This window comes from Poecilia reticulata, linkage group LG4 (assembly GCF_000633615.1).
Source record: "Poecilia reticulata strain Guanapo linkage group LG4, Guppy_female_1.0+MT, whole genome shotgun sequence".
Classification (NCBI taxonomy): Eukaryota; Metazoa; Chordata; class Actinopteri; order Cyprinodontiformes; family Poeciliidae; genus Poecilia; species Poecilia reticulata.
This window is the reverse complement of record NC_024334.1, coordinates 21616444-21644166: the sequence shown is the minus strand read 5'-3', so window position 1 is coordinate 21644166 and position 27723 is coordinate 21616444. Positions and strand designations below refer to the sequence as shown.

Below are 27723 nucleotides of genomic sequence, written 5' to 3'. Positions count from 1 at the left end.
CTTTTTCAGTCTTCTTTAAACGAGCCCAAAAATAAATGAGTAAAATGTTTCTTTTAATTTAAAACATGCGAGACCCTTTTGAAGTTTTGGATCTGCGATGATCTACACATTCTTTTCCTAAAAAAATATTAAGACTGTAAGTTTGCATAAAGTTTTCTTAGTTCATTGCTGAGAGAGAAAAATAATAAACTTCATTTTATCTTTAAAAATATATTTCTTTGGCCTGAAAGTAGTCTTGAGTTAATCATTTGGGCCATATCTTGCAAAATGTTTAAGTGTGTTAGAAGATTTGAAGCTGTGCTGCACTCTTCTCTTTTTAGCCGATGGATCCAGCTGAACTGTGAGAGAAATATTATAATCTAACACTGGTTTAAACTTGTCCAAAACTCTGCTGCATTCCTTTCTTTCAAAACGTTCTCCAACAATCCAACACATTCAAAGAACAACCGGATTTTATGCAGAGGAACATGTGGAAAAGTTTTTCTTAGTGCATTTTTCTATAGCCTTTTGCGAGGTACTGTTGGTTCAGACTTTTATGAGATGTTTTACTTACCCAGCGAGAGACATAGACCTCAAAATTGTGTTTTTCCTCTTTTCATTTCTGACTTCTGAAAACTCAGCTCTTTGTTTACTACGCAGAAAAGCGTTTAAACTGCTTGTTAAAACGCCAGGAAGATTATTCACAAGCTGCTCTCGACATCAAACTAACCGGGGATTAGATTTATGTTTTGCATTAAACATATTCGGATACATCAAGTCTGTCCAGGTCATTTTGTCTCCCTTAGAGCAAAAATTGTAATAAAATGTGCACTGTTCTTTTAAAAAATGCCATTAAACAGTAGTCTTAATGGAAAAAAGATTGAGCTTTTGACCAAATGCTATTATTCCAGTGTTTTTACCATCATTCACTGTTCAACAATAAAATACCAACCTCTCATTTTAAGGTTAGCCTGCTCTATAACTTATGTATAATTTTCATTAAAGCAGAAAATATTTTTTTCAGAAAGAACACACAACATCCAAAAAAAAAGTGCTTCAGTCAAGAGTTTTATTGTAAATTTACACAGTTCTTCACCTGAAAGTAAGACAATGACAAACGAAGCCAACTTTTCTTCAATAAATACTTAATGAGAATATGTTTTTGGCATGATGACAGATGGAAGTAAGAAGCACACAGTCAAATACATAATACTGCTTCGTCAAGCTGGAGTAACTCTTATTTAGTTCGTTTTTGCACAGCACCACCTAGTGGCAACCGCTGAAATGCATTTCCTAAACTCGCTGCGCCTGAAGGCAGCGGCCTCGTTCCTTCACTTTGACTCCATGATCGATCCATGGACACGAAAGGCTTCTGAAATAAATCCCTCATGGCGGGAGAGAAGAGCAACAAGTGACGTTGAAAGTACTCCTACAAAATAAAATGAAACAGATTCAGAAAAAGTGCCAAAAAAAAAAAAAAAAAAAGATAAGAAAATGGAGCAAGATAAAGAAAAAGAAGGAGCTGGCTTTTGTGTGAAATAAAAAAGTGCACTGGTGGCGTGATGAAGAGGAGGAGGGCGAGGTGGAGGGGTGAGTGTCTTCAGGCTGAGCGTCACAGGCTTTGACAGCACTGCAGTTTGTTGCCCTTCTGGCCGTCGGTCGTCGGCGGGACGCTTATGTCTACTACGTTGTTGCCCGGAGACTCGTCGTGCGCAGATCTGTCGGCTATCTGCTTCTGTGACACGATGCGGTAAATTTCTGGAGACGGGAGAAAAGTAAGAAAAGAAAAACATTTTTTTTAAAATTAACGTAATGCTCATGTATGGGAAGGGAAAGGCCACCAGAGTCAGAGTACATTTCAGTAATTTCTCAGCGCTTTCCTTAGTTGTGAAAATATTTTAGGGCTGCAACTAAAGATTATTTTAGCTATCAAATATTTTGACAAGGAAAAAAAAAAACACATTCTGTAGATTTTTCTTTTAAGCTTTTGTTAAACAATATTAAAAATACATTCAAGTATGGATATAAATAGTTCAAATAATGATTCAATTTCCTTTTTTAATGAGCGAATAAACATTTTATTGACTAATATGAAACAGCATTCCTTTAGTGACCACTTCATCATCTCTCAATGATGAGTCTGCAGCTAAAAAAACCCAAACACTTTTAACATCAACATGTGAAAAGCTCACCTCTTTCTGCTTCTCCTAACATCAATGCAGTGTGTGGCTGATCTGGTTTAATTGATTCATAATTGGACAGCTGCTCAAAAGCAATGGTTCAAATGTTTGTGAAAGCAAATTATTCTGCTGTCCTGGTTAAAAACTAAAACTTGACGAGTTCTAGTAACACATTTACAGACAAAGAAACTTTTTTTTTAATCCAAAATGTAAAATACATTTTTTTCCCAGGTTTAGTTTAATTACTGCTCTGAATATATTGTTTTGTTCTTCGAGTTTGTATACTCCAGTTAACAATTAATCGATTGCTAAATTAGTGGAAGATTATTTCAATAAACGATTCATTACGAATAATCCAATTCTTTGTTTCAGTCAGGGCAAAAACACTGGCGTTTTTGCTGTGAACTACACCTTAAGGTAATAAAGTCATCTTTTTACCAAGTGAATATGCAGAAGATTATCCCGTATTATAATCAGGAAGCTTTAAATGATTTTCCTCCAGCACATTCACATCTGACTTATCAAACCACATTCTGCATTTCTATCTACCTATCCTTTTTTTTTACTTGGTTATCTTCACTGCAGCAGAACCTGATCACCCACTGAAAGCATCTCATGCATTATTAATCACAAAATTAGACCTTGGGGGGAGAAAAGCGCTTGAGAAGTAGATGAGAAAAACACTTCAACTGAGTTTTCTCCACAGTAAAGTTTGGTACAGCCCAATGTTAAACCTGCTTATCTGCATTTTTAAAACGCGCTGCCTTGCTGAGTCCGACTAAATGAGTAAAACCTCCTTATCTCAACATTTATACTTTGTCATATTCAAATATATCGGATTCTGTATTCCCTTCATTTTCTCTCAACCCTTCTGAAGACAAATCTGCAGTCTCGCTTCTCCCACCTGTTAGAATGTCCTTGAACGCCTCTTCTACGTTTGTCGAGTCCAGCGCCGACGTCTCGATGAATGACAGGGTGTTCTTTTCTGACGTAGGGAGAGAGAAAGAGGGGGGACATTTTTGAAATATCTCCGCACGGCTCGGTCGTGCTTGTTCCGCCGCGGCGCCTGCCGTCGTTTACCCGCGAAGGCTCGAGCCTCGTCGGTGGGCACGGCCCTGAGGTGGCGCAGGTCGCTCTTGTTCCCCACCAGCATGATGACGATGTTGTTGTCGGCGTGGTCCCTCAGCTCCTTCAGCCAGCGCTCCACGTTCTCGTACGTCAGGTGCTTGGCGATGTCGTAGACCAGCAGGGCTCCAACCGCGCCCCGGTAGTACCTGGCGAGGGCGCAGAGTCAGCTCTATCTTTTGTGAGGGGGTGCACCACGCCACGTGCTGCGATTATTGTAACCGAGGTAACACTCACGCCGAGGTGATTGCTCTGTAGCGCTCCTGTCCCGCTGTGTCCCAAATTTGAGCCTTTATCGTCTTTCCGTCCACCTGGATGCTGCGGGTGGCGAACTCCACCCCGATGGTGCTCTTGCTCTCCAGGTTGAACTCGTTTCGTGTGAAACGGGACAGCAGGTTGCTCTTCCCCACGCCCGAGTCTCCGATTAGGACGACTGGAAACGAAGCGCAAAGGGAGGTGAGGACATTTTAGAACTTATAGTGTAGCGACAAATATCTGCAACTAATTTCCTTTAACTCGCTTTTAAAGGGAGTTTTTTTTTTTCTCAGTCGTATTGAGCGTACCCCTTTCTCATATGGCCACTACATATTTCCATTTCTTACAAGGATGATAAACACCAACTTCCTTGGAGGTCTGACTAACCGACCGATTCTGACTTTTTTATTTTACAGACCGCAACACATAAAAGAGAAAAAAGGCTGCTCCGGGCTCTGTTATAGAGGAAATTGTTTTAAATAAAAAAATAAAGGAATTACAAAAGCATGTTGTTATAATTCAGACTTTTTATTTATCTTAATAAAGAGAAAAATGTGCATCAAAACATGTGCTGTTGTTGATGACTCAAAATGAAGCAAGTTCTTTGTTCTGATTTTGATTTAATTCGGGGGGGTTTTCTTTTACAACCAATCCTCAACAAATGTCCTCTCAGAGTACTTTATCCTGGTTATCAAACAATGCAGTCAATTTAGTTCATTACTCCAATTTGTAAAAAAAGAAAGTTTTCCATGATCTCTGGCAAAATTGATTGGTTCATTTCCATATCAGCTTGTAATTGTACTAACCTCAGTGTTCCTCAATAGATTTGGAAGACAAAAAGGTTGATTGTTTTATATCCAACTACTGCTAACTTGATCAGATTTCTATATTTTTACTTTAATGCATAGATATGTGGTTGAAAAACTATTAAGATTACAGCTTAAATAATCGAAGTCTCCTGTTACATTGACATTGTTTATACGATATGGAGGAGCGGCCAAAGCAAAGGAGGTGGATCAGCTGTGCTTGTCGACACCCGATGATGTCATTCGGGACAGGTTATGGTCAGATATTGTCGCTGCTGTGCGGATATTGAGCTGTTGGCATGTCATGACAGTCACAAGACAGCAGGTGTCATAAATCAACAATGTCTTCAGTCAGAGGCTTTGTCAGATTCAGTAAAACACTGACTGCTACTGGAGAGCCTTGTAAGCTACAGTTTCTCTTAAAAAAACAAAACCCATTAGACAATGCTAATTGTTTTCATTTTTTGTGGTAATGCAATGAAACTTTTACTCAGGGTGAAGGCCTAACACCGCCTCATACCTGGACTGGAAACACACGGTGGCTTTTCAAAGTGGAAAGTGCCGGAAAGCTCTGCTTTTCCTACGCAGAGGGATCGTTATCAGACTCTCCTTCCTGCCTGTTGGGAATCAGGCAGGAAGGAGCTGCCAAAGGCCTGCGCTCCAAGAAATCTGACTCAACGCTTTCTCAAGACTTCTGTTCCTGTGTCATCCTGACGAGTCATCAGTATCCTGAAGCCAGAGTCCAAACGGCTGCAGCAGACTGGGGCCCCATATTAATAATGCATTGGCAGGGTGAAAGGCAAGCTTCACTGTGAAACCCTTCATTTGAGTTTTACAATAAACAAAGATGTGTATATGCAGCATATACTGTACATGTTTGCAGGAAACTAGACTTCGAGAAAGAAAAATAGGTCTAGTGACACAGATTTAGTGATAAGATCCAGCTTTGTTTGGTGAAGAAAGGAGCTTGTAGTCATCAGACTGACAGAGAAGTGACTGATTGGAAAGTACCTGTGATTAGAGGTAATTAGAAACCTGACAGAAAAAAAAAAAAAAAAACAACAATGGAGTTTCCTCTTTCTTCCTTTGACAGGGAGTGAGTTTCCTCCCTCAGGGATCAAGTATCCAACAAAGCAACTCTTAAAAAGCAAACAAAAACCTAGGTTTTAGAAGATGAAGCAGACAAAAATAAGCCACGCGAGCGTCTGAATAAGATTTCATTGCGTGATTAAAACCACAGTCTGGTTTTGACAGATGATAATAAAGTTTGAAATACAGCAAGTGTGTTGTAGTCCTATTCTCCTGACCACTAGCCTGCAGGACTCCTCACCAAAAACAAAACGCTCTGGTTTCTCTACAACGTGTTGAAAAGAAAGAGTCAGACCTGAACACAAAAACGAGCACTGCCACACCTGAAGTAACTGTGAATAAGGGATGTATTAAACAGGGGAAGTGAGTCAACGGGCAACGAAAACAGCTCGGCTAGCTACCGTTAGCTGATGTTTACCAGCGACGATAACGCAGCTAGCATGCTAGTTTTGAGAATAGCCTTTAAAATAACGCTAGCCTCCGTCTGTTTCGCTCACCTTTGAACAAGAAGTCATACTCGTCGTCTCTGTTCCCCATTTTGATGTTCAGTTAGCTCTAGGAGAGAGCGGTGATGAGAGAAAATAGTTCCCCGCACTGACCAGGGTGGTGGTGGTGCGCCGAGATGACAGGAGGAGACAAGGCGCATATTGCGTAAGAGGAACAGAAACGCTGCGTGACGTACCGCTACGCAGCTTCTGCAGGTGGAAAAAATACGCAAAAAAAAAAAAAAAAAAAAACTCCCAGTCAATCTGGTCTGTTTAAACAACAAACAGGGTTTTAGAAGCAAAGCTTACATGACGCTGTCGTTTCTGGAAATTCATATCCTTCCGAGAAACAGGGAATTTCTTCAACATTAGCCTGAGAGCTATTTATGTGAAGAGTTAATTACATTTCTTAAAATTATACCTTGGACAACACCAATTACTTCCCTTAAAATGTGGGAGATTTTTACACAGAACCGACAAGGAGTCAGACTTTGGAGCAGTCAAGGGTGGATTGAGGTGAATCAGAAACTAACCCCCATGATATCTGTTGTAAGAATCTAAATTATATAGTACATAACTTACTTAGAGAAAGCTCTAATCCATTTTGAGCGTTGCAAAATACATGCTGTTTCATGCATGGATGCATTTTCATGCATTTTTTAAATGCATTTCACTAAATAATATTGAAATATGCCTTCTTTTCTCCATACTTTAACCTCACATGACATGACAGAAAAATAAATACAAGAAAGACTTAACAGAAAACACTTCAAAAAACAAATTAACTCTTCACATAAATAACTCTATCTGTTACTTATTTCTCAGTAGCAGAGCTAGAGCAGTTTTATGAATCCTTATTCCACCCATCCATCCATCCATCCATCCATCCATCCATCCATCCATCCATCCATCCATCCATCCATCCATCCATCCATCCATCCATCCATCCATCCATCCANCCATCCATCCATCCATCCATCCATCCATCCATCCATCCATCCATCCATCCATCCATCCATCCATCCATCCATCCATCCATCCATCCATCCATCCAGGTATTGCTAAAACCAGGTTGTATGAGAAACCAAGAGGAATTTAAGTTAGGGACTCTTACTCATTGCAATTATTGTCGTCTCAGGAGAGACAGAGAAGAGAGGGGAAGTTTTTCTTTTTATTATTATTTTCAAGCAACCAGTGGTATTAGTTGATTAGCTGAGCTGCTTATACCTCGGGGCTCCCAAGGATTTACACAAACCTAAAGCATAAACATAAGCTATCAATGAGCTCAGTGAATGGGGTAGAAAGTGCCAAATACATACTCTCAATTACCAAACTAATAAAACTAATTTTGCTGCTGTTGGAAATCATTTATTCGGTGGTGCTTTACACCTGAACTGAGCTCTGCTGTAATTTAAATGCTTAAAATTGGCACCTTCCTTTTTAGCTGTAAGGCTGATCTAAATAAAGCTTACAGAACATAGAGGATGAGAAATGAAGCAGGGCCCCTGAGAGCAGCACACTGCTGCAAATTAAACTCTAACTCGGTGTTGTTGCTCATCCCACAGTGAGAAAATGAGAAATATAACACGTGCAGCTGCAGATAAACCTCACCAGCAGTTAGTCATTAGGTGGATCCAAACTAATCACTGCCCTAAGAGTGAGTAGCAAACTGGACTTTGGACAAAACGTGCTGTCATTATTCATCCAGCACAGCAGCTTTGTTAAGTGTAATCCATTACTATTTATGTTTGTACATTCCTATGAATCGTACATTGATATGAAAGGCTTTTGTGCAGCATATCAGCCTGGACAATGATTGCTTACACTGAGTGCTAGTCATGTGTTTATGTTTGTTCGACTAAATCACAGCACCGATAACTAAAACCTTCACATAGTTTTTGAAATAAGGACATTCAAACTGTGTCCCCCCCTCTTTGTATGTTATTTAATTAAAACTCACTTCATATTTAGTTTTTAGATTTTGCTAAAATATGAAACACATAAGTGTTTTATACAGTAAATACTTTATTAAGTGTGCAATATTTTCTTGTGGAAAAGTATGAAAACTGGTGGAGTTTGAAAGGATAAATATTGTATGTTGGTGAGGAAATTCACAGTTAAATGCAGAAGATTTATAATATACATTTGATCCACCTCTGCCCTAATTATTATTATTTCACAACTTCATAAACGTTAAGAAAAATTATGAAATTAAAACAAAAGTCAAGAAATGGAAGTTGTGAGTCCAGTCCAAGTCCTAAACTTTTAATTTTGTGTCTTAAAAAAGTCATTTAACTTAATATGTAAATTGAATCAATTATCTAGCATTTATACATTTTTAAAAAAGATAAGTTTGCTTATCAAAACAACCTGCTAGAGAAACTGAACTTCAAAATCTCTAAAAAAAAACAACAAAAAAACACCTCAGTGTTGAATCTGATGTTGCTGTTTTACAGTGAACCTTAACTAAAACAATCAATATCACTTCTAGGTTTCCGTGTTGTTTCGTATTTCTAATCCAGGAATACTGACTCAATTATGACTCAGTATTCCTGGTCATGTACGACATGTGTGACTTTTTAAAATTCATTTTAAAAAGAAAATATAAATTTAAGAAAAATTACTCTCCCAATTTTTTAAATGATTACTTTGGAGAACTTATAATTGTGCCACGGCTTACAATTATATCATATAATGGGATTTTTGTTCCTGCTGAATAAATGTGCTCAAACTTATTTGGGAATTTTTCTAACATATTTTCTATGACATCATAATTTGGCATAAAAAAATTGTTTTGTTTTTTTTGACACATCTGCACAAGAGATTTCAACACCTTTGTGTGGACAACGGTCCCTTTAAGTCATCTTAGCCTCTAAACTTCTAAGTTTACTGTAAAGCTTGTTTTTCCTGTCCCTGCTATTTTAAGTTTCAAAAAATTCCTTCGAGCTTCTTACTGGTATCTGGGTTTGACACGCACAAGTACTTTCCAGCTGTGAGCAAAGCGCTAACCTGAGTCAGAACCAGCCTCACCTGTGGATATGCTCGAAACTCCCCGCCCCTTTTCGTACATTGACCAATCAGCAACGAACTGCTGATTTTTTTTTTTTTTTTCACAGACCGAGCTGCTGCTGCTTTAATATGCAATGAGCAGCAGAGCGGGCAGGTAAAACACCGGGTGTAGTTCTAGTGTAAAGGCTCTGGATCAAAGTTTCATCTGATCTGCAGGTAGATCATTTATTAGTATTATTATTCATTTGTACTGCTGCAAGAATCTGCCTCTTTAGTGATGGCAAGACGAAATGGGAGGAAGAAGAACCAGCTGCCAGACCTTTACTATGAGGGTTACATGGAGAAGAGGTCCTTCAAAGATAAGGTAGATCCAGCAGTTCTATTTATCTGTTCATTTTTTTGTTTCTTTGTTTGTTTCATTAGTTTTTCAAAGATACATAATCGTTTTAAAACTACTAAGAGGCTGGAGTTGTGACTGCTGCTGACGTAGTTGCCAACCAATTGTGGTGATAAAAGAATGGACTTGCGACTAGCATTGATTACTTGTTTTAATTGAATGTTGATTATGTTATAAAAATGAGACACGGTGCATGGAAAGGACAGTCTGTGTGTTTGGGTGTAGGACACTGGACTGGTGTGGTAATTAGGATGATGCAAAATGAGGAAAATCAATGTTCTTTCTCACCGCAATATCCAACAGTAATATTTCAGAAGTGCCGACAGCACATTCTTTTATGTGTTTAACCATTTTATGGGGGAAAAAAACCAAAACATTGAATGAGTAAAGAAAAAAATCTGTATTGACGGTTTGGACCTACAACTGGAAATTGGTTTTGTCCAGGAAAAGCCGGATTGGTGCATCACTAGCTGAAATACATCTTTTCTTATTATTATTATTACAAATTAATGTTTGATATTACAAAAATGACACCGCAGGTGTATGAAAGTTTAATTATCTGTGAGGAAAGCGGCATGTAATGATGCGAGTCCAACTGGTTCAATGGTTTGTCTGTCGGCTCTTTGTGTTGCAAAGATGGGAGCAAACCAAAGACTGATCGCAGGTTAAAGGGTCAAACAGGCAACACGAACTCTAAACTAAATAAATCCTGAGGCCAGTTTGGTTGAGGATGATAATCTGCTCTTCCCAAAAACGGCGTGGAAAGTTTCTGGGTTTAATCTCACTGATCTGTTGACACGGTTGCATGATTTGGATTAGGTCTAGCCAGTTCTGTCTAATTACTGTTATTGACACGGCACATAGTTTCTGATGCTGACTCATAAACACCAAAGATAGTATCTGCTCCGGTCACAGGGTCCCTTCTTACTTCCTTGTTGTTGTTTACCTCCTTCTTCTCTTTTTTTCACCTTTTCTTTCTTTCTGCACAGAGTCAAAATGTTTTTGCTGTTGGTTTCACGCTGTGTTTTTTATTGAGCTCGTCTCCTCGTGTGTTTGCGCAGACATCTCGGAAGCTGTGGACCTGCCTGTGTGGGAAAACGCTTTTTTTCTTCAACGACAAAAGAGACGAAAATGTGAGTCTTCTCAGAGACATGTTCTGCTAAAACAAAAACCCAGACTTGCCTGTTATTCATTGCTCTTTGCTTGCGTCATCAGTACATAGAGAAGCTGGACCTGTGTGGACTGGTCTCGGTGACGGACGACAGCAGCCCAGATCCCAACTTGGACGCGGCCAGATTCAGCGTTCAGATGACAAAGGGACACATCAAATTTACTGTGAGTGGATTCGTGCAGAATAACTCCTTTAGCTTGTTCAAATTCATTTTCTTTTCAAATTTATCTGAATATTTGTGTCAATGTCTTTTTTTTTTCCTGCAGGCCCCAAATGCAGAGTCTCGGGAACTTTGGAAGGGATTTATCCAATCTGTGGCTAAGGTCTGTCCTCTTTTTTTCCACATTTCACCATTTTGTGTTCCTCCCACACACACACACGCATCGTTTAAATATGAAATCGTGTCTCCCCGCAGCTGGAGGTACCCCTCACCCTGAACCTGCTGCCGGGTCAGATCCACATCCTCAGAGAGACGGTCCAAAAGGAGCAGGAGAGGCTGACGAATCCAGAACCGAAGCCGAGTCCTCCTGCTGCTGTCAAAGCAGAAATGCCTGCGTGAGTCTCGCTGGAGTAAAGCCACTTCCAAAACGAGATAAAGATGACCAAATGAGTGACTGAGTGGGGTTTTCTTGTGCTTCGATGCAGTTGCTACTACGAGGTGCCTTACCTGGAGGCCGAGCTGCTGCTGGAGAGAGAAGCCAGCAAAGGAAACCTGCTGCTACGACCTGGGAAAAAGAAGGGCTCCTTCGCCATAACCACCAGACAGGATCTTGAGGGGTAAACACACATGTTTACAGCTGTTATCGTGACGACAACAACTGAAACCAGATTTCCCCTAGACATAAATTTCCAGCTGCAATCGACCGCGTTGTTTGTTGTTGGTTGCGGTTAAAATATCAAATTTTCTCCTCTAGTGTTGTTATTGCTATTCAGTTCATCTGTCTCTCTTTCAGGCCGATTTTCCGTCACTATCGCATACTTCCAAAACCAGAGGGAGGCTTCTACATTGCTGTGGACAAACCTGTGAGTATCAATTGTATAAAGTTTTCACCACATTGAAATAATTGTTAAAATATTGTTTCCCTTTTTGCGCAGTCAGACAAGCGTCTAAACACAAACTTGCTGATATTGCATCTTGGAAAAAAAGTATTCTTTTAATGTCACAACCAAAATAGTTATTTTGTTTTTTCCAGATTGCAAAGTAGTGCAGTAGAAAAGTTATACATTGTTTTTTGTTGTTGTAGAGTTACAGATAAAAACTAGATAACTGTGTTGTGCATTTGGATGTATACCCTACATGGCTCAGTCAAAGTTCAGACCTAAATCCAGTTCACTTCTTTCTTAAAACAATTTTTTATTAACGAGTTGCAAAAATACCAGCCTTCAGACTTTTGAGACCTTGAGCCCCCCCTCCCCCCGCGAGTCTTACAGCTGGGGACACAACACAAATGCACTCCTCACTTTTCAGGTTTTTATTTGTAAAAACAGATCAAATCCCAAATCAATTGCAATACAGTTCTCACATATAAAAAGATGAAAAGGTTCAAGGAGCGTGACTCCATTTCCAAGGGATTATAATGGCATTTGTTTACGTGGGGTCAGGCGGTAATAAAACCGTAGTCAAACCTGATGCACTGCATAGCTGAAGCTATGAATGAGTTGGTTTATGAAAATCCTGATCGAGCCGGAGGCGACTGCCAGTAAAAGTTGAGGCGGCTGCTAAAATGTTGTGTAAATTAAAGACGTGGATGAATGACGTTTCGCTTCAACGAGAAAAAGTTATGAAACGAGAGACCTTAAACTCAGCTTTCCAAAGTTTGTGCGCTCATGACCTGCGCTGCAGACTCTGCGCTTGTGTTTCCTTATTGGTTTGAATTGCTTTACAGCGGTTCAGGACGTTGCTCTTTGTGCAGGTCCACTTTGACTCGCTGCATGACGTGGTCGCCTACATGGTGGAAAAAACCGACGGGTCTTTCACTCCCCTCAACATCGAGGGTCATTACGACAAGAACATCTGTATGTTGAGCTGATTTTCTATTCTTTTTTTCCTGCACACACACACACACACACACACTCGTTTTTTATTTAACTAATCAAATTGTGAACATTCTTCCTTTTACAGCTTTTATTGCAGCTGATAATGAAAACGGTGAGAGGACCCAGCAGCCTTTGCGGCCACCAGAGGATCCCATCCAAGGTACGGCCCTTCAATGCGCTGTTGTTTTTCCATACTTGAGAATCAGCAGAAAGGAAAATTCCTCCCATGTTTCAGTCTCGTCCTTGTGATTCCAATCAGCTACAGCAGGTTCGGTAAAAAAAAATGACTTGCAGTAGGATCTCGCAGACGTGAGGAAGCTCCCCTAAAAGTTGTTGGTTTAGAAAAATAAACCCATCTCGACACTCGCACGAATTAACTCTTGCGTTACCGGAAGCAGCTCTGCGTCAGGCTCGTTATCGATGAGGGTTTTCCATGAGGGTCTGTTCGCCTCACGCTCTCCCATTCGACGTCCGGTGACGCGTTCAGGGCCTGCGTCCGTCACCTTTCAGCGACTTTTGTTCTGGACTTTGAAACTAAAAGGCAAACGTCGTCACAAAACAAACGGACAAAAACCAACAACACCCACGTGAGCTCTAAAAATAAACAGAAAAAAAAAAAGAATTTGTTTCTGATAAGCATGAGAGAAAGAATGCAAGCAGAGCCGCTTCCATCTAAAAGTAGCCATTCGCTAATGTTGCAACCACAAACGTCAGTGGGCCTTCCTGGGATTTTGCTTGATGGACTAAAACAGGCTAATGCACAACTGTGAATATCATTGTTTAAAGTGATGCCACTGATTTTCAGTGGGATTAAATTTTGGACTTTAACTAGGCTATTCTGACAGAATATTTTGGGTTCCGCTCAGGCTGTGTGCTTTGGATTGTTGAACTCAGAACTGAAGTCTTAAGCAGACTTCAACTGTATTTAGCTATGAATCTTACCATAAATTAGCTTCCTTGCAAAAAAAAACCCCCAAACAAAGACAAATAAATAAAAGGATGATACTTGGATGTTCACAGATAAAAAAAAAACAGTCTTGCTACAGACTCTCTGTAGCAAGATACAGATACTCAGTTTGGTTGCTACGTGTCAAAATGTACATTGGCAGGGCAATGGTTTTACATTTTCGAAATTTGGGGCGCGGGGGGAAAGTTTTTTTTTTTTTTGCTGTAAACAATGAAAACTAGTTAATTGTTTTCATTTTCTCTTGTCACAGAACACATAAAAAACATTTTCATAGATTAGTCATGACTTTGGACAAGATCAATCATAGAATGATCCTGGATTACTAAACAGACCCTATTAAGAGTTCGCCTGTGTCACTCCATTTTCATTCCTAATCTGAATTACACCTTTTCTCTCTAGTTACTGTAAAAGCGAAGAATGACGAACCAGAACCAGTCAAAATTCCACCTGCTGCTGATAAGAGTAAGTAGACCTGCCCTCAGTCATTCCATGCATCATTCCTGGCACCCGGCCCGCTTGTTTTCCGAAAAGAAACTGGTGGGTCTTCATTTTTGTCCGCGTCTGTCGCTGACTAACGACCTGTGTTCAAACAGGGGAGGAGGAAGCATCTGTGACGGATGAATGCCCCTATGGTGAAACTCGACGTAGGTTTTTCCGTCCAATTGTTTCCACGCAGCAGAAAATGCTTTCCTTTATCTCCCTGGATTCACATTTCACTCTTTTCTGCGTTACGTAATCAGCGGTACCAGAACCGAGGAAACTACCTCCACGTCCAGCTCCACGAACATCTGCCCCAACTCCACCGGCCAAACCCGCTTGCCGTACAAATGCTCCTGAGAAGCCCAAGACACTCTCAAATCCAGAAATGGAGAAACAGAGTAAGTCCTTGTTATGCGCCTGGTTACAAGCAGGCCTGTCACGATAACCAATTTTGCTGGATGATAAATTGCCCCAGAAGTTATCGCGATAAATAATATTGTTGTTTTGAGACAATTTTCAAGCAAGAACACATTCTTTTCTTCAAAGTCAGAATTTAAATTAATTAAATCAAAAGTTTTGAGTACCCACTATTATATACAGTATTTTTAGGAGTTTTGGACCATTTCAGCTACACCAGTTCACTCATGAGAGAAGTGTTGTAGCTGAACCAGGAGGAATTGGTCGCTTTGCTGCCAAACAGCTTTTTTTTTAATTTATTCTGGCTGCTTATTTTCTGTGGGACAGAAGCCAAAGCTTTCTGATGGCCACTCCCAATTTTATTGCCCTTCAGCGAGCTGTAACTTATTTGAGTATTTGCTTATCTGTTTGGAAGACACAGTTGCAGCCAAGCTATAACTTCCAGGCTTGAGATGTTTCTTCCCCCCCATTTCTACTTAGTGGAATGCAGCCAAATACCCTCATAGTGCCACTATTTTCTCCAGATGTGACTCTGGTCATCAGAAGGAAATATTTCAAACTTAAGTTTCCTTAGGACATAAGACATGTTTCAGTGTGTGGATAATGACATTCTAAAACGTACCATTAATATACCGGAAGCCAAAAAAATTAAATAAACATAATCATATTGCCTTTCACTATTTGTCATTGATCCAGGTGTAAGTAAATTTATGAAATTGAAAAAGTAAAAAAATAAAAATCTTAGGATTATGTTTCATAGTTCTGTCACTTAAGCAAGTAGAAGTCATTTGTTGTGTTTAATCCGATTCATCGTCATTGAGGGAAAAAACTAATTTTATCTAATTTCTACTGCAAGTTAATCTTCACACAGATAAAAATCTGTTTGTTTTTTTTTTTGTTTTTTTTAGTTCTACCTGCAGCTTTGTCGGAGCTGAAACAGAGGCTGGGGCAGAAGACCAAGCTGCTTGTTTAACTTCTTCTACAATCATCCTGGCGGACAGAAACAACAGAGCCACTTGCAGATCTGTTCCTGCACGATATCAAACAGGAGTCTTCCTCATCCTCTTCCTCCTCGGTTAGCTGTCTGCAGCAAAGCCTCTCTGCAGATTAACACCGGATTGATTTGCCTCCTCTGGACATTTATTAGCAAATCAATCGACTGTGAAGATGGTTGGACAAATTATCTTCTCGTTTCTCTTGTTCATTTTGCACTTTAGCTATTGACTAAGCCGCCTCAGACTTTCCATTAGTGTATTTTTTTTTTTCCCTCTTACTCTTAGAATCAAATAAGCAATTTATTTTCACATACTTTCACGCAGCGACACACACACACACACACATTATTCTATTAATACCGTCTGAAATCTGTGTGCAAAAACAGAAAATGCGACAGAAATAAGGGATGGGATTCACTTATTTCAGTTTTTTTTCTCTCTGTGAATTTAAAGAGTAAAACTCTTTGTCTCATCAGCTTTGATATGACAAACTTCTAGTATGTGCCATGCAACATATATAAAATATTTAAAGTGAATTAATCACTTGTATAGTTTGTAATAAAGTTTCACATTTACATTTTTTTTGTGTGTTATAGCTTCAACTTCTCTGTTGTCTGGAGAAAAAAAACCGACCAGAGTCAAAATGTTCTCACTCATTTATTACCTCAATTACTGATACACTATAGTGGAAAAATTAAACTATTTACAATAACTTGTGACATGTTGTCAGCATGTGAAATAAAGTGTAATGACTTCTGTAAAGCAAAGCAGGCTACATTTACCCAGGAAGAGATGAACTAGAACACCAACCATTCGAAACGCACAACATGGATGTGGCGGCGCAGAGCTGAAGACGTGTCCGACCCGAGGTTCTGAATCACGTTTTGATTCGCAACCTCTGCGTGAAAAGCCTTGAAACAAAGTCACTCTCTTATTTTGGGACCTTGTTTTTACATTGAAATGTCAAAACTTTCCTTTTCAGTACATTGAAAAAGATTAATCTAATGCTAATTTTTCAGTTGCATTTAATGTCTAATCCTAGAAATGAAATGTAATCGAAGCATTTCACAGTGTTAGATGTTATTTTAATTATTCCATTTCTCTTTGCCGCCCTTCAACACGTCATTTATTTAAACCGGAAGCGAACAACTTCTTGTCTGTACCTACAGCCGGAGCGATGACTCATTTTAAAACAACTGGCACTGTTCTGGCCCAAAAACCATCACAAACATGTGAAGTTAATGTTTCCCGGGTGCTTTTGGTCAACGAGAACAAGATAAGACTTTTTCAGAAACCAACACTCCAGATGAGTTCAGGAAAAAACTGAAATAATATGTGGAGCTGCATCTTATGGCTTTGTTTAGGCCTCTTTCTCTTACTTTGCATGATGAAATCTTTGAAACGTCAGGACATTTTCACATTTCTAGCAGCCGCTGCCAGAAAAATTGACTCTCACTGGGACTTTGGTTGATCTTTCAAACTCTGCGCCCCTCCCTTGTGCGATATGTTTGCATCAAAAGCCTGAATTAAACCGAGTTGAAGCCAAAGCACAACCCAGGAACCCAAATACTTGAGTTTCAGACCCCTGATCTGCAAAACGATCTCCCTCTGTGCGCTCCAACACTGTGAAATGTTGAAGTTTTGTCCTGGGAATGAAGGCTTGTATTGTAGCAACGACTTTTCAGTGTGAGTTTGTTACAATGCATTGAGAGGTAAATTCTTTTAAAGGCTTTTCACACAGATTTCACAGATAAGAGAGGAGTTACATACTATTAAATACTGCTGAGCCACTGACAGTGAGCTACACACATAGGACGGTCCCTCCACTGGAAACAGAGCAGATGGACGTCAGATGGACGGACGTGTCACGGCTATAATGTTAGCGTCAGAAAGTTTTAACAGGAAGCTCGAGACCTACATTAAATAACAGATGACTATCATTTGTAACTGTAAATACCATTGAGTAGCATCCCTTGGCAAGAAGTCAAATATCTGGACACAATACAGTTAAATAATCCAGTTCAGTGCTGAGATGCTTAAGTGCTGGACGTCGTTTAGGTCAGACTGGTTTACTGATGAGTCAACAAAGTTATAACCTCCTCATACTGAAGCTGACGCAGAGCGGGACTTTAAAAACAAAACAAGCAGGTACACAGAGGGGGGGCCGGGGGGGCTGCACGTGTTTGGTTTGGCCTGAGAAGGAAGGCACAGGGACGAAGCATGACCCGTGAAGCTGCAGCCGACGGCACAGCTGACCGTTCAGAGGAAGCAGCAGCGGCCAGCGCTAAAAATCGCCGCCGTAGCAGCTGGATGAATGTGCAGCGAGACATTAACTACTCATACTCGGGCCAAAGCGTTGCAACCAGCCAGCGGATTCTGTCACTCGGGGAACAGATCGCCTGTTTGCTCCCCTAAAAAAAAGAAACAAAAAAATCTAACTTCCGCCATCATGCAAGGCAGAAACGGCCGAGAATAAGTGGTGTAACTGTTCTGCTGTGTGCGTCTCCGCCTGCAGTCGGTGCAGAGGATTCGACCTGCAGCGGTGACCGAAGCCGGATGGAGCTGAGGCCGGAGCCGGTGGCGTCTAGGTGAGGCTGGCGTTGGAGCTGCTGGTGCCGCTGTTCTTCCTCTGGCCGCTCTGGACCGCACTGGGAACCTGCAGGCCGGTCACCACGGAGAAACTCCCGTTCCACACCTGCAGGAGGGGAAGCACGTCCAAGAACCGTTTTCAGATCTGTCACTCCAGCAACGGATGCTTCGAGAGAACGTTTTCTCACCATGAACGCTGGGATGACGGGCTGCTGGAACTTTGTTCTAAAAGTGTGCATCAGCTGCTTGGTTTTAGCGTTGTAAAACGACACAACACCTGCAGAGCAAGAACCAGAAAAAGGCTAAGATCCTTGCAACGTTTTTTTTTTTTTAACCAAACAAGCTGAGTGAGTTAATCAATGCTGTTGGACGCAGATAATATTAGCTACATGATTACATCCATGCTAATAAATCGAGTTAAGCTTGAAAACAAGGCTACTAGAGTGGTAGTACTGGTTATGTTTTCTTAACCTTTTTTGGGGAAAAAAAGAACTTATAAGAGTAGTTTTACTTTTACTTAACTAATATGAGCTATTGCTACTCTTTCTTGTGTAGATTGGTTTTGATTTAAAGAAATAGAAGACTTAAAATATTGGAAACATTCGTTATATACGAGCTAACGTTTCTGCTAATCTGAGCATAGTTGCTCAGCATTTCCTGCATGTCGCTGTTTGCAACTTTATTGTTTATTTTCTTTTTAACAAGTATGGTTATTTCTTTTGAAAGGTTACATATGTATTAAATTAAAAGCCTGCTCACTGTGTCCTCCACCGCCCGCCCAGCTAAACTCCTCGCCGCGGTCTCACCTTCGTCGTAGTTGACGTAGACGCCGATAGTGTTGGGGATGGGGCAGTCGAGGGTGCGGGCCTTGTTATTGTGCTTGGCAGTGAGGCTCTGCTGCAGCCAGTTGTTCAGGTGGATGCACCAGGAAGCGCTGCTCTTCCCCAGCTGGTCGAACCTTCCCAGGCTCCGCAGAGCGATGCCTACGGCGAACGCCTTGCTCTCCTTGTCCAGCTTCACCTCCCAGTACTGCTGGCCGGCGTCGATCATGGTGTCGGCTGAAGGGGGACATTAATGGACGATTAACGCCTTTCTAGAGCTGCAGAGGCAACTGACCGGACGAGAAACATCCGTATAATGTCTCACAAAAATATTCATACCCATTAAGCGTCTTCTCATTTTTCATGTTTATGCACACAAGCCTAAGTGTAGTTCATGTGAACATGTGCAACAAAAAATCTTGTTTGTGCCGCTATAGTTTTAAAGATTAATAAAAAAAAAAAAAGTTTTCACAGGGGTCACCCGAGATCAACCTGCTCTCCCCAGCCAAATTAACAAAATCAAGCAAAACTGATAAGGATCAATTTTGCTCTAAAATTGTCACAAAATTTTGTTTGATTTTGTAATCAATTACAAATGGATCAGTTTTCTTCTCGACGTCAACATTTTTTTAAGGAGTCATTCGAGGATTCAAGGAACTTCACTGTCTCACATTTACATGTTTACGGTCCCAGTTTGTGAATTCTCTTTACTTGCCACCGCACAGCACCGTTTCAGTTTTGCTTGTTCATTGTGTTGCGTTTTTTATCATGCGAAGCGCTTTGCATGCCTATCAGCCTGAATGTAGACATGCAAAAACATTTGTCCACGTTCGTCAGCCGTGTGTCGCTCCTCTCACCCAGCACGGTGTAGGACTCCGCGGTGAACCTGTCCCTGCCCGGCCGCGCCGTCGGCCCCCTCTTGGGGGACATCAGCGCCGACCTGCTCACACGAGAGACGAATGCTGGAGACCCTCACAGGAAACACCGAAAAGTTCCTCGCGCGCAGCGGCAGAGTCTTACACAAACCTGGCGGGCGAGTGCAGAGGGGAGTTGGTTCTGTTCTTCTCTTTGCGGATTTCCTGCACCTTTCCTCCGCTGCTGTCCCACTCCACGCTCAGGTCGTCCACCTTCAGGTTCTGGTGCGCCGAGCTGGAGTCCAGCTTGAAGGTGAACGCTGCGTAGACCGGCAGTAAGAAGGTTTTGAGCGGATGGGGGTTCGCAGCTCAAACAGGAGAACTTTCTAAGCATTTCTGAGGTCATTAGGGATGAAACGATTACTTAAATAATCCGTCTACTAATTGAGTAATCGATTAATCGTTAACTGGAGTATACAGAAATTTCCTGAAAGAAAAATAAAAATATACACATTTTACGTTTAAGACAAAAAAAAACAAACTTTGTAAATATGTTCTACCCAAAGTTTTAGCTTCACACGACTAAAAGTTTGCAAAAATAAATTCACTGATCCCTACAAATCCCATGTCATTAAACCATCTCTTGCTATCCAATTATTAATTGGACTAATAGAAAAAAAATAATTAACAGATTAGATCATCGGGTATTGATGTTTAGCCAAACAGAAATGGCTGAGCTTTAATGTTAAAAGTGTTTTTCAACTGCAGATGCGCCCTTTGCTATAAATGATTAAGAGTTTACTAAAGGAATGCTGTTACTTTATGAAAACAGCAATTAAAAAAATATTTAAAAAAAATTCAAATAGAAACTGGGTCATTTACATATTTCAATTAATTTCCGATGTTGAATAAAACAAGCTTAAGTGATTAAATGGAAATAACTCTGCAGAATGTGTCAGGTTTGTGATCCCATTGATCGTCAGAATAATCGATTACTAAACTGATAGTTAGTTTGATTATCCCACCGTGGGTTTCTAGTGTGACCGGCTCGGAGAACTCCCCGGCCACGGCCTTGTTGCAGGCTCTCACTCTGAACGTCATGAAGCGGGTGTCAAAGCGCAGGCCTGAGAATTAAAAAACACAAAACAAAGGAGCATTGAGTAACTTTGGTCGGAGTTTAGCCGTGGATGTCTGGCCGCAGGCCTCCTGCTACCTGTGAGCGTGTGCTCCGTCTCCTGGATCCCCTCCACCACCATCCAGGGGTAGTCCTCTCTGATACGCGGCGGGCCCTCGTGGTTCGTCCGGCGGTGCTCCAGGATGTAGTGCTCTATCTTGTTGTCGGGTTCCGGTAGGGTCCAGACGATGGTGACGGTGTTGTCGCACACTTGGCACTCTGACACCTGGATCTCTGGAGTGGCGGGAACTGAAACGAGGAGGGCAGTTTGTTCACCGAGGAGGGCAAATCCCCTCAGGCTCATTTCAGAACGGAAACGGGTTCTGGAAAGGTCAAAAAGAGCTTGTCTCTTATTGTACTTCGAAATCACAGGAGAGTTTCAGGCATCACTTTCTCCCCACCAGGGGGCAGACTTCCTCCATTCAGGATGAACGTGTGGTAAACCATGCACACTTTCCACCAAGGGCAAAACGCTTGCCGTCTACAAAAACCATTTCCTGCCAGCTGACCAGTTTGCAGCTGAACATCATGAGACAGTAAAACCAGCAGCGAACAGCAGCTGCCGGTGGGCCTGAACTCCTCCGACTATGAAATCCCTGTTAAGTTTTCAAAGCCGAGGTTCCTTACACAGGTGTGAAATGACAGATCTTTGTGGTTTCCCTTCAGAGTGCGACCCCTTTCACACTATGAGTCGTCATTTGACTCATTGTCATACTTGTCGGCTAAGTGGAGCACATCGCAGGAAGTCCACGTTTGACACTAAGCCTTTGTTTGGCTTTTCAGGCTGTGCCTGCAGACAAAGGCCCTCGCTGTGTGCACTTTTTCTCACCTTTGTATTGTTAAAGGATCTAATTTTACTTTTGCAAGTTGCTTGCTGTGCAGCCTTTTGTAACCCTGCAAGTTTCTGAAGGAAGTTAGTATCACTCAATTAAGGTTGAGTACAATAATTCTGAAATGTAAAGACTTTAATAAGACGACAGAAACGAGGTAAACTGAAGTCAAAGTAGCTTGAATATTTTTTGCCGTGATGTGTCTGAATATGGGTGATAACTGCCTACAAAAAAAAAGTGACGAAATAACTTTTTAGTACTTTCAATAAGCCCGAAAGTTAGTTCTGGCTTTTAGCTAAGAAAATAAATATCTGGATTTTTTTATTTTATTTTTTTGCTACTTAAATTCAGAGACGCTTTAAATCATCAAAAGGCTGCTGTCTGTGTCACGTGATCTGCTCTGAACGCCGCAGATAAATGCAGCTGCAGCGTGAGAACTGCTAAAGAACTGATAACTCAAAAAAATTATCAGTCAGACAAACTTCTGTGAGTTTTGTCCGCGCAAAATTAATTTGAACCGTACTGAATTATAATACGAGCTAAATTATCAACGTCATAAAACAAAAAAGGTAGAAATAGTAGCACTGACCTGCAGCTGCTTTACATGACATCATCAGCAGGAGGAAGACGCGCGTTTACTAAAAGCTCCAAGACAAATCAGACAAAGCTTAAAAGAGAAATGAATATGAAGCTAAATTGTTCCTGGTAAAAACATATTTGATTTATAACTTGGTTATAGCTCTGTTAACCAAGTTGACATTGTTAGAGCTGCATTATGGGGTTTTTCTTCAGAAAATGCAGCTGGAAAAGCAAATCCTGCAGCATCATAACCATTAGTAAGTTAAAAGGAAATCATGTAGACCGTGAAAAACTGATGAAATGTTTCATTATTTAACTCTGGTTTGAAGCTTCTTAATGTTCAAGTCAATGCATGGGGAGATATGTGAAGCTATCTTCATAAACACGTCAGCAGCTGCCTCTGATGTGGGAACAGTGTTATAAAAGAGTTTGTAGAAATACATGAGAACTTCATGAGTCCAGACCAGCGTCTTCTGCTCTCCATCAGATTTCTCACTTCAAAGCTCCCTGATGGATCCCAGGACAAAACATCCTCTACAGATTTCGAGAGAGATCCTCCGTCAAGATTTCCTCGCAATCAAACTAAACTTGCTTGACAACATTCATAACTCTGGGATTCCTGAACCAGGATTCCCATTTGTCTCCCTTATCTCTGTGCGATCACGCCAGATTGTACAGAGGTCGGAGCCGCGACGCTCTCCACCGACGTAGGTATGCCGTAAATGGTTTTCTGACGGAAATATTTGAGGGATGATATCTTTCTTCACAGGAAACTAAGCCTTTGCTCTATGCTGAAAATACATAGATTAATAGCTAACTGCTTAGAGACAGGATGCATGTTTTGTTTATAAAATATGATAAATGGCCAGAGGAAAATTCCTTCGTGAAGAGTTGCAAATGTGAACACAGGTAAAGACAAAATGTAGAGAAAAATCTGGACTTTATGAGGTTAAATTAGACACCGGTGGCCATGTGAACATCTACAGGTGCATCTCAGTCAATTAGAACAAGAAAAAATAAAAAGAATTTTAGAAATTCAACCAAAATAAACTAAATTGTCCACTAGTGGATGCCCTCCATTCAGTAAAGTAAGCTGTAGAAGGTCATCGCTAAGCAGGTTGGAAGTTCTCACAGTGTTTTACTCAAGAAAAGTAAAAGGAAAGTTAAGAGAAAAGAAAAACTGTGGTATGAAAAGACAGTGAGAACCATACACAGGACATGCAGCTCTGTAAAAAATGGAGAAACTGGACTGAACCCCATTGAAAACCTCTTAGTTATTCTACTAAATATTGATTCTAAACTCTTCCCGAGTTATAACATTAGTATTGTTGTTAATCAATGAATATGAACTTGTTTTCTTGGCATTATTTGAGGTCTGAAAGCTCCGTATCCTTTTTGTTATTTTGACCATTTCCTATTTTCTGCAAATTAATACTAAATTTTTGCTCGGAATTTCAGAGACATGTCAGTAGTTCATAGAAAAAAAGAACAATGTTCATTTTACTCAAACATAAACCTATAAAGAGTAAAATCAGAGAAACTGATCATTTAAAGCGGTCTCTAAATTCTTTCAAGAGCTGTGCGTTACAGTGTTATGGTGTTTAGTGACTCCTGAACCAGAGATGGCATCAGAAGCATCTTAGCTGGGCGATGAGAGAAAGGACTCAATTGTTGCTCACTGGTCCAAAGTTCAATTTTCAAATTTAAAATTTAGGATGTTATTTGGAAATCAAAGTCAAATGGGTCTGGATGAAGAGCGGAGAGGCGCAGACGCACCAACTGCTTCGGTTTCCAATCTGTCCAAAGTCGGAGCAGCCGCCCTTCATCCTTCATTCGACTGACAAGCTTTATGGAAACCTTGATTTCAGTTTTATCGGCATCATCCTCTATTCCACTTCAGTGAGACGGCGTCTGCATTCTGTTTCAGTCAGCGGCTCTTTCTCTTTGACAAAAAAAGTGGAGCAAACCTGGGAGAAACTTGAGCCCCTGCAGCATCTCCCTCTCCTGGCTGAAGTCCACCATCAGGTGACTCATGTTGTCGCTGGCTTTCGCCTTCAGGGAGAGACGGAAAGCCGGGGCCATCGTCACGCTGCAGAAACGGGGACGGACAACAAAACAAACACACACAAAAAACACGGAGTGGAAACAAGCGCCTGCTATTATTCGACTGAATAAAGACGATTCTATCTAATAAACTGAGCAGAGCTACAGAGGGGTCAGGGTTCATCCAGGGAGGGGCTGACACTAGATGGTACAGACTCAAAGAGAACCAAACAAGAGCGTGCTTATTGTCTAACACATGGGTGTGGTGGCTACAGGTCTGAATGCATGCAATGCTACATTATGAAATGGCTCACTGGGAAAAAAAAAAGAAAAGAAAGGGAAGCAATAGATGTCTGAGTAGCGTACCTATCCTTAATGTCTTTGGCCGCCTGGGGACGAGAAGCACAGAGAGGGGGGAAGAAACAAGGAGAGAAGAGATACGGAATGGAGAGAAAACTGAGTTCATCGTGTTTTTCGCTTAACATGAAAAGTTGCTGAGTGGCTGAGATCGACTTGCTGCAACGTGTGTAACAGATTCGTTCGTATTTTGGATGAAAATGTTCAGATGAGCAGCGAGTAGGAGGAAAGCAGCGTTACAGCAGCAGCAGCCGCCGGCGCGGTCGGTCACCTGGGTGAAGCCGTCCGTCTCCGAGGAGCACAGCGTCTGATTGGCCAGCTCCAGCAGCTCCTCTGAGCTCTCCAGGGCTTTGGAGCAGGCGCTCAGCTGATTCTGAGGGGGCAAAGAGAGCGAGAAAGAAATGAAAACACAGAGGAGTACATCTGTGAGATTCTCACGATTGTTTTCAGCATAATGAGGCTGCTGTGCTCCCTGCATCATTTGAGAGTCACAGCCCGGTCCCGGGGCTGCAGAATCCTGAACCAATATCCATTTAATATGAAACATTTTTTATTAGTAGCACCAGCAGTTAGGTGTGAATTAAAACTGTAAAATGCTCGATTAATGCCACCAAAACATTCCGTCGTTTGGTCTTTGCAACAGAAACCGACGCCGTTAATGTCAGCAGATGCTCATCTGCAGCGTAATTAACGGTACAATTTTACATGGAAATGGCTGGAAGAAAAGCAGCGGCTGGTTTTCTTACACAGCTGAAAGAACACAAATGGTTGAGAGAGTGGAGAAAAAAATGCTGCAAGCAAACAAACTGGAGCCATTTTGAAAACTACACTGATGCATTATGACCGTCATGTGTCGTCTAAGACTTTTCTCTTTGTTTTTCAGTTATACTGGAAGCCATGAAGTAAATCATTTGCTTGCAGTTGACGTACTTATGTTGACGCCTCGCAAAGGTATTCATTACCTGGTCCAAATTGTCAATTTGCAACAACAGATTTCATTTTTTTATGTGTATTTTACTTGACAGACCAACACAAAGATGTGCATACAACTGAGGTGGAAGAAAAAAAGCTTTTACGAATAAAAGGCTTAAAAAAGGAGCAGAGAGTGTAGATGTATTAGGTGGACACAACCAGCATGTGAAGAAGCTGCTCTGAATGCGTGTCCATGTGTTAGAAAGGCCTAGTCAAAGTCAAGAGTTGCAAAGCAGAATGGATAAAGATGTCACTTTACATGCGAAAAAGCTTTGCAAAGGCAAAAACACACACCTCAAAAACATTTGCAGCTGTAATTGTAGCAAAATGTGGCTCTATTGGCTCAGGAGGAGCTAAACAAAAACACATGCCACATTTTCCCCCCAAAAGGAGGAAGCAAAACAAGACTATGTTTTACTTTCTGTTGGTCCAGCTCATAAAATCCTAATAAAAGTTCCAAGTTCTTAAATGACAAAAAAAAATGTGACAATTTTCAACTTGCTGTGGTATTCTGAAATATTTCTGCAATACACGCAGCGGCTACCTGCAGCTCATACGTGCGGCTGGCTCTTTCCTGCTTGATCCGTGTCAGCATGTTCTCCTTCATCTCATCCAGAGCAGCGTGTAGGGAGCCGAATTCAGACTGCAGATCATCCTGCACCCGGTTGGAGTTCGCCTGGTGTCACAGCAACCAACACAGGGATTTTTATTTAAAATCAGGGGAACGTGGCGTCAGGACGCAGTCCCTTCAGAAGAGTCTGTACCTCCAAGTTCTCCAGGCTCTGTTTGAGAGTGCAAATGAAGTTGGAGATCTCCTCGTTCTTCACGGCCAGCGTGTGAGTGATCTTACGCAGAGACTCCTAAGGAAAGCACATTGAAAACTGATGTTATGTATGCTATTTAGAGCTGTGGGTTTGTCCTTTTATCCAATCACTTTCCTACAGCAGTTGATGCTGCACTAATAAGAGCTAAGCTGAAGTGGGTTTAGGCTCTGAGCTCCCTTTTTCATCCACTTCAGAAGGGTTCATAGAGGGAGGACACTTCAGGAGCGGCAGGATGCGCATCTATAATTTGATAATAATGCACCCACACAATGATTCACAGATGGGAGTGGACGCACATTGTTACCCAGATCAGACCTCTGATAGGTCAGCCCTCCCCTGCTGTCCACCCACAGAGAAAGAGCCCATTCATTAATAAACACCGGCAAATGTTTGTTGTCGTGAGAAAAGCTGCGACAAGGCCCCCCTCCCTCCCGTCCGAGACTGTTACAGTACTAACCCGTCGATAAACCACGACAGCTAACGATTTCAACCAATTAAACTACTGGGAACTCCCAGTTCAGTCCCACATTCACCCGACTGGCTAATTTCGCAGCCCCTCCGCCTGCTTCCTTTGTACACTACGCCCCGAAGACAGTCCTTTCCCCCCATCAGAGACACCTGTTTCTCCGGCCACAGCCCACCTTCTGGTCTCCCATCCTCCCGTCCAGATGCACCGGCGCCGCTACAGCCGCAAACACCGACTGTATTCCCCCTCCGTCCCCCGGTTTGTGGTGTTTTAGCACGACGGAACTGGTACTGATGCTGCCGGAGTGTAACGCATCTTCGGACGGACACCGATCACCAACGCCTTTGGGCCGTAGTGCTTAAAGCGCATGCGCCGGAACGGGATTGTGGGTAGTGAAGTTCCTGAGCTCTGACCTTAGAAAAGGACTATGGAAAATACCTGGCCAGATTCGTCTGCAGTGAATTGTGAGCGTTAATAATAATAATAATAATAATAATAATAATAATAATAATAATAATAATAATAATAATAATAATAATGAGTAGATTTTTATTTATTTCTTTTCAGTATTTTTTATTTACTCATTTATTTTCCCCGTTATTTAAATTTTTCGATCTACCTCAGTCATCAGATTGTACGCTTTCAATTTTTTTTAAATCTTCGGTTCTTGTTGAAGAAGAATATGATCTTAGTTTCATCATCATCATCGTCATCATCGCCATCGTCATCATGATCATTTTTATCTTCATCTTCATCATCACATAGAACAATTACGTTTCCTTTGTCGTGCAAACTAACCTCTGTTATCCGCACATTTCTTAA

At 41.2% G+C, this 27723-nt stretch overlaps 3 protein-coding genes across 4 annotated transcripts; 1 reads left to right on the top strand and 2 right to left on the bottom strand.

Moving 5' to 3' along the window:
* Nucleotides 1–1480: 1480 nt before the first annotated feature.
* LOC103463721 (ras-related protein Rab-11B-like) lies at nt 1481–6102 on the bottom strand. Its single transcript, XM_008407267.2, has 5 exons — nt 5932–6102; nt 3522–3717; nt 3240–3433; nt 3064–3144; nt 1481–1737 (listed from the first exon to the last, which is right to left on the bottom strand). Exons 1-5 carry the CDS (start codon nt 5969–5971, stop codon nt 1592–1594), a joined length of 657 nt encoding a protein of 218 aa, XP_008405489.1. The 5' UTR covers nt 5972–6102; the 3' UTR covers nt 1481–1591.
* A 2949-nt stretch (nt 6103–9051) lies between these two features.
* LOC103463722 (signal-transducing adaptor protein 1) lies at nt 9052–16831 on the top strand. Its single transcript, XM_008407268.2, has 13 exons — nt 9052–9292; nt 10387–10458; nt 10541–10660; nt 10763–10819; nt 10912–11051; nt 11142–11273; nt 11450–11519; nt 12410–12512; nt 12619–12693; nt 13900–13962; nt 14094–14144; nt 14241–14378; nt 15306–16831. The coding sequence occupies exons 1-13, from the start codon at nt 9206–9208 to the stop codon at nt 15368–15370; spliced, it is 1173 nt and encodes a 390-aa protein (XP_008405490.1). The 5' UTR covers nt 9052–9205; the 3' UTR covers nt 15371–16831.
* Nucleotides 16039–27270, bottom strand: fsd1 (fibronectin type III and SPRY domain containing 1). Of its 2 annotated transcripts, none has more exons than XM_008407269.2 (13): nt 27077–27270; nt 26376–26471; nt 26156–26287; nt 24911–25012; nt 24649–24671; nt 24207–24328; nt 20870–21079; nt 20682–20780; nt 19823–19976; nt 19660–19742; nt 18788–19039; nt 18170–18258; nt 16039–18087 (listed from the first exon to the last, which is right to left on the bottom strand). In XM_008407269.2, the coding sequence occupies exons 1-13, from the start codon at nt 27089–27091 to the stop codon at nt 17977–17979; spliced, it is 1488 nt and encodes a 495-aa protein (XP_008405491.1). In that variant the 5' UTR covers nt 27092–27270; the 3' UTR covers nt 16039–17976. The 2 variants fall into 2 exon arrangements, with proteins under 2 accessions (XP_008405491.1, XP_008405492.1); XM_008407270.2 differs by having other exon boundaries at nt 19829–19976.
* Nucleotides 27271–27723: the final 453 nt, after the last annotated feature.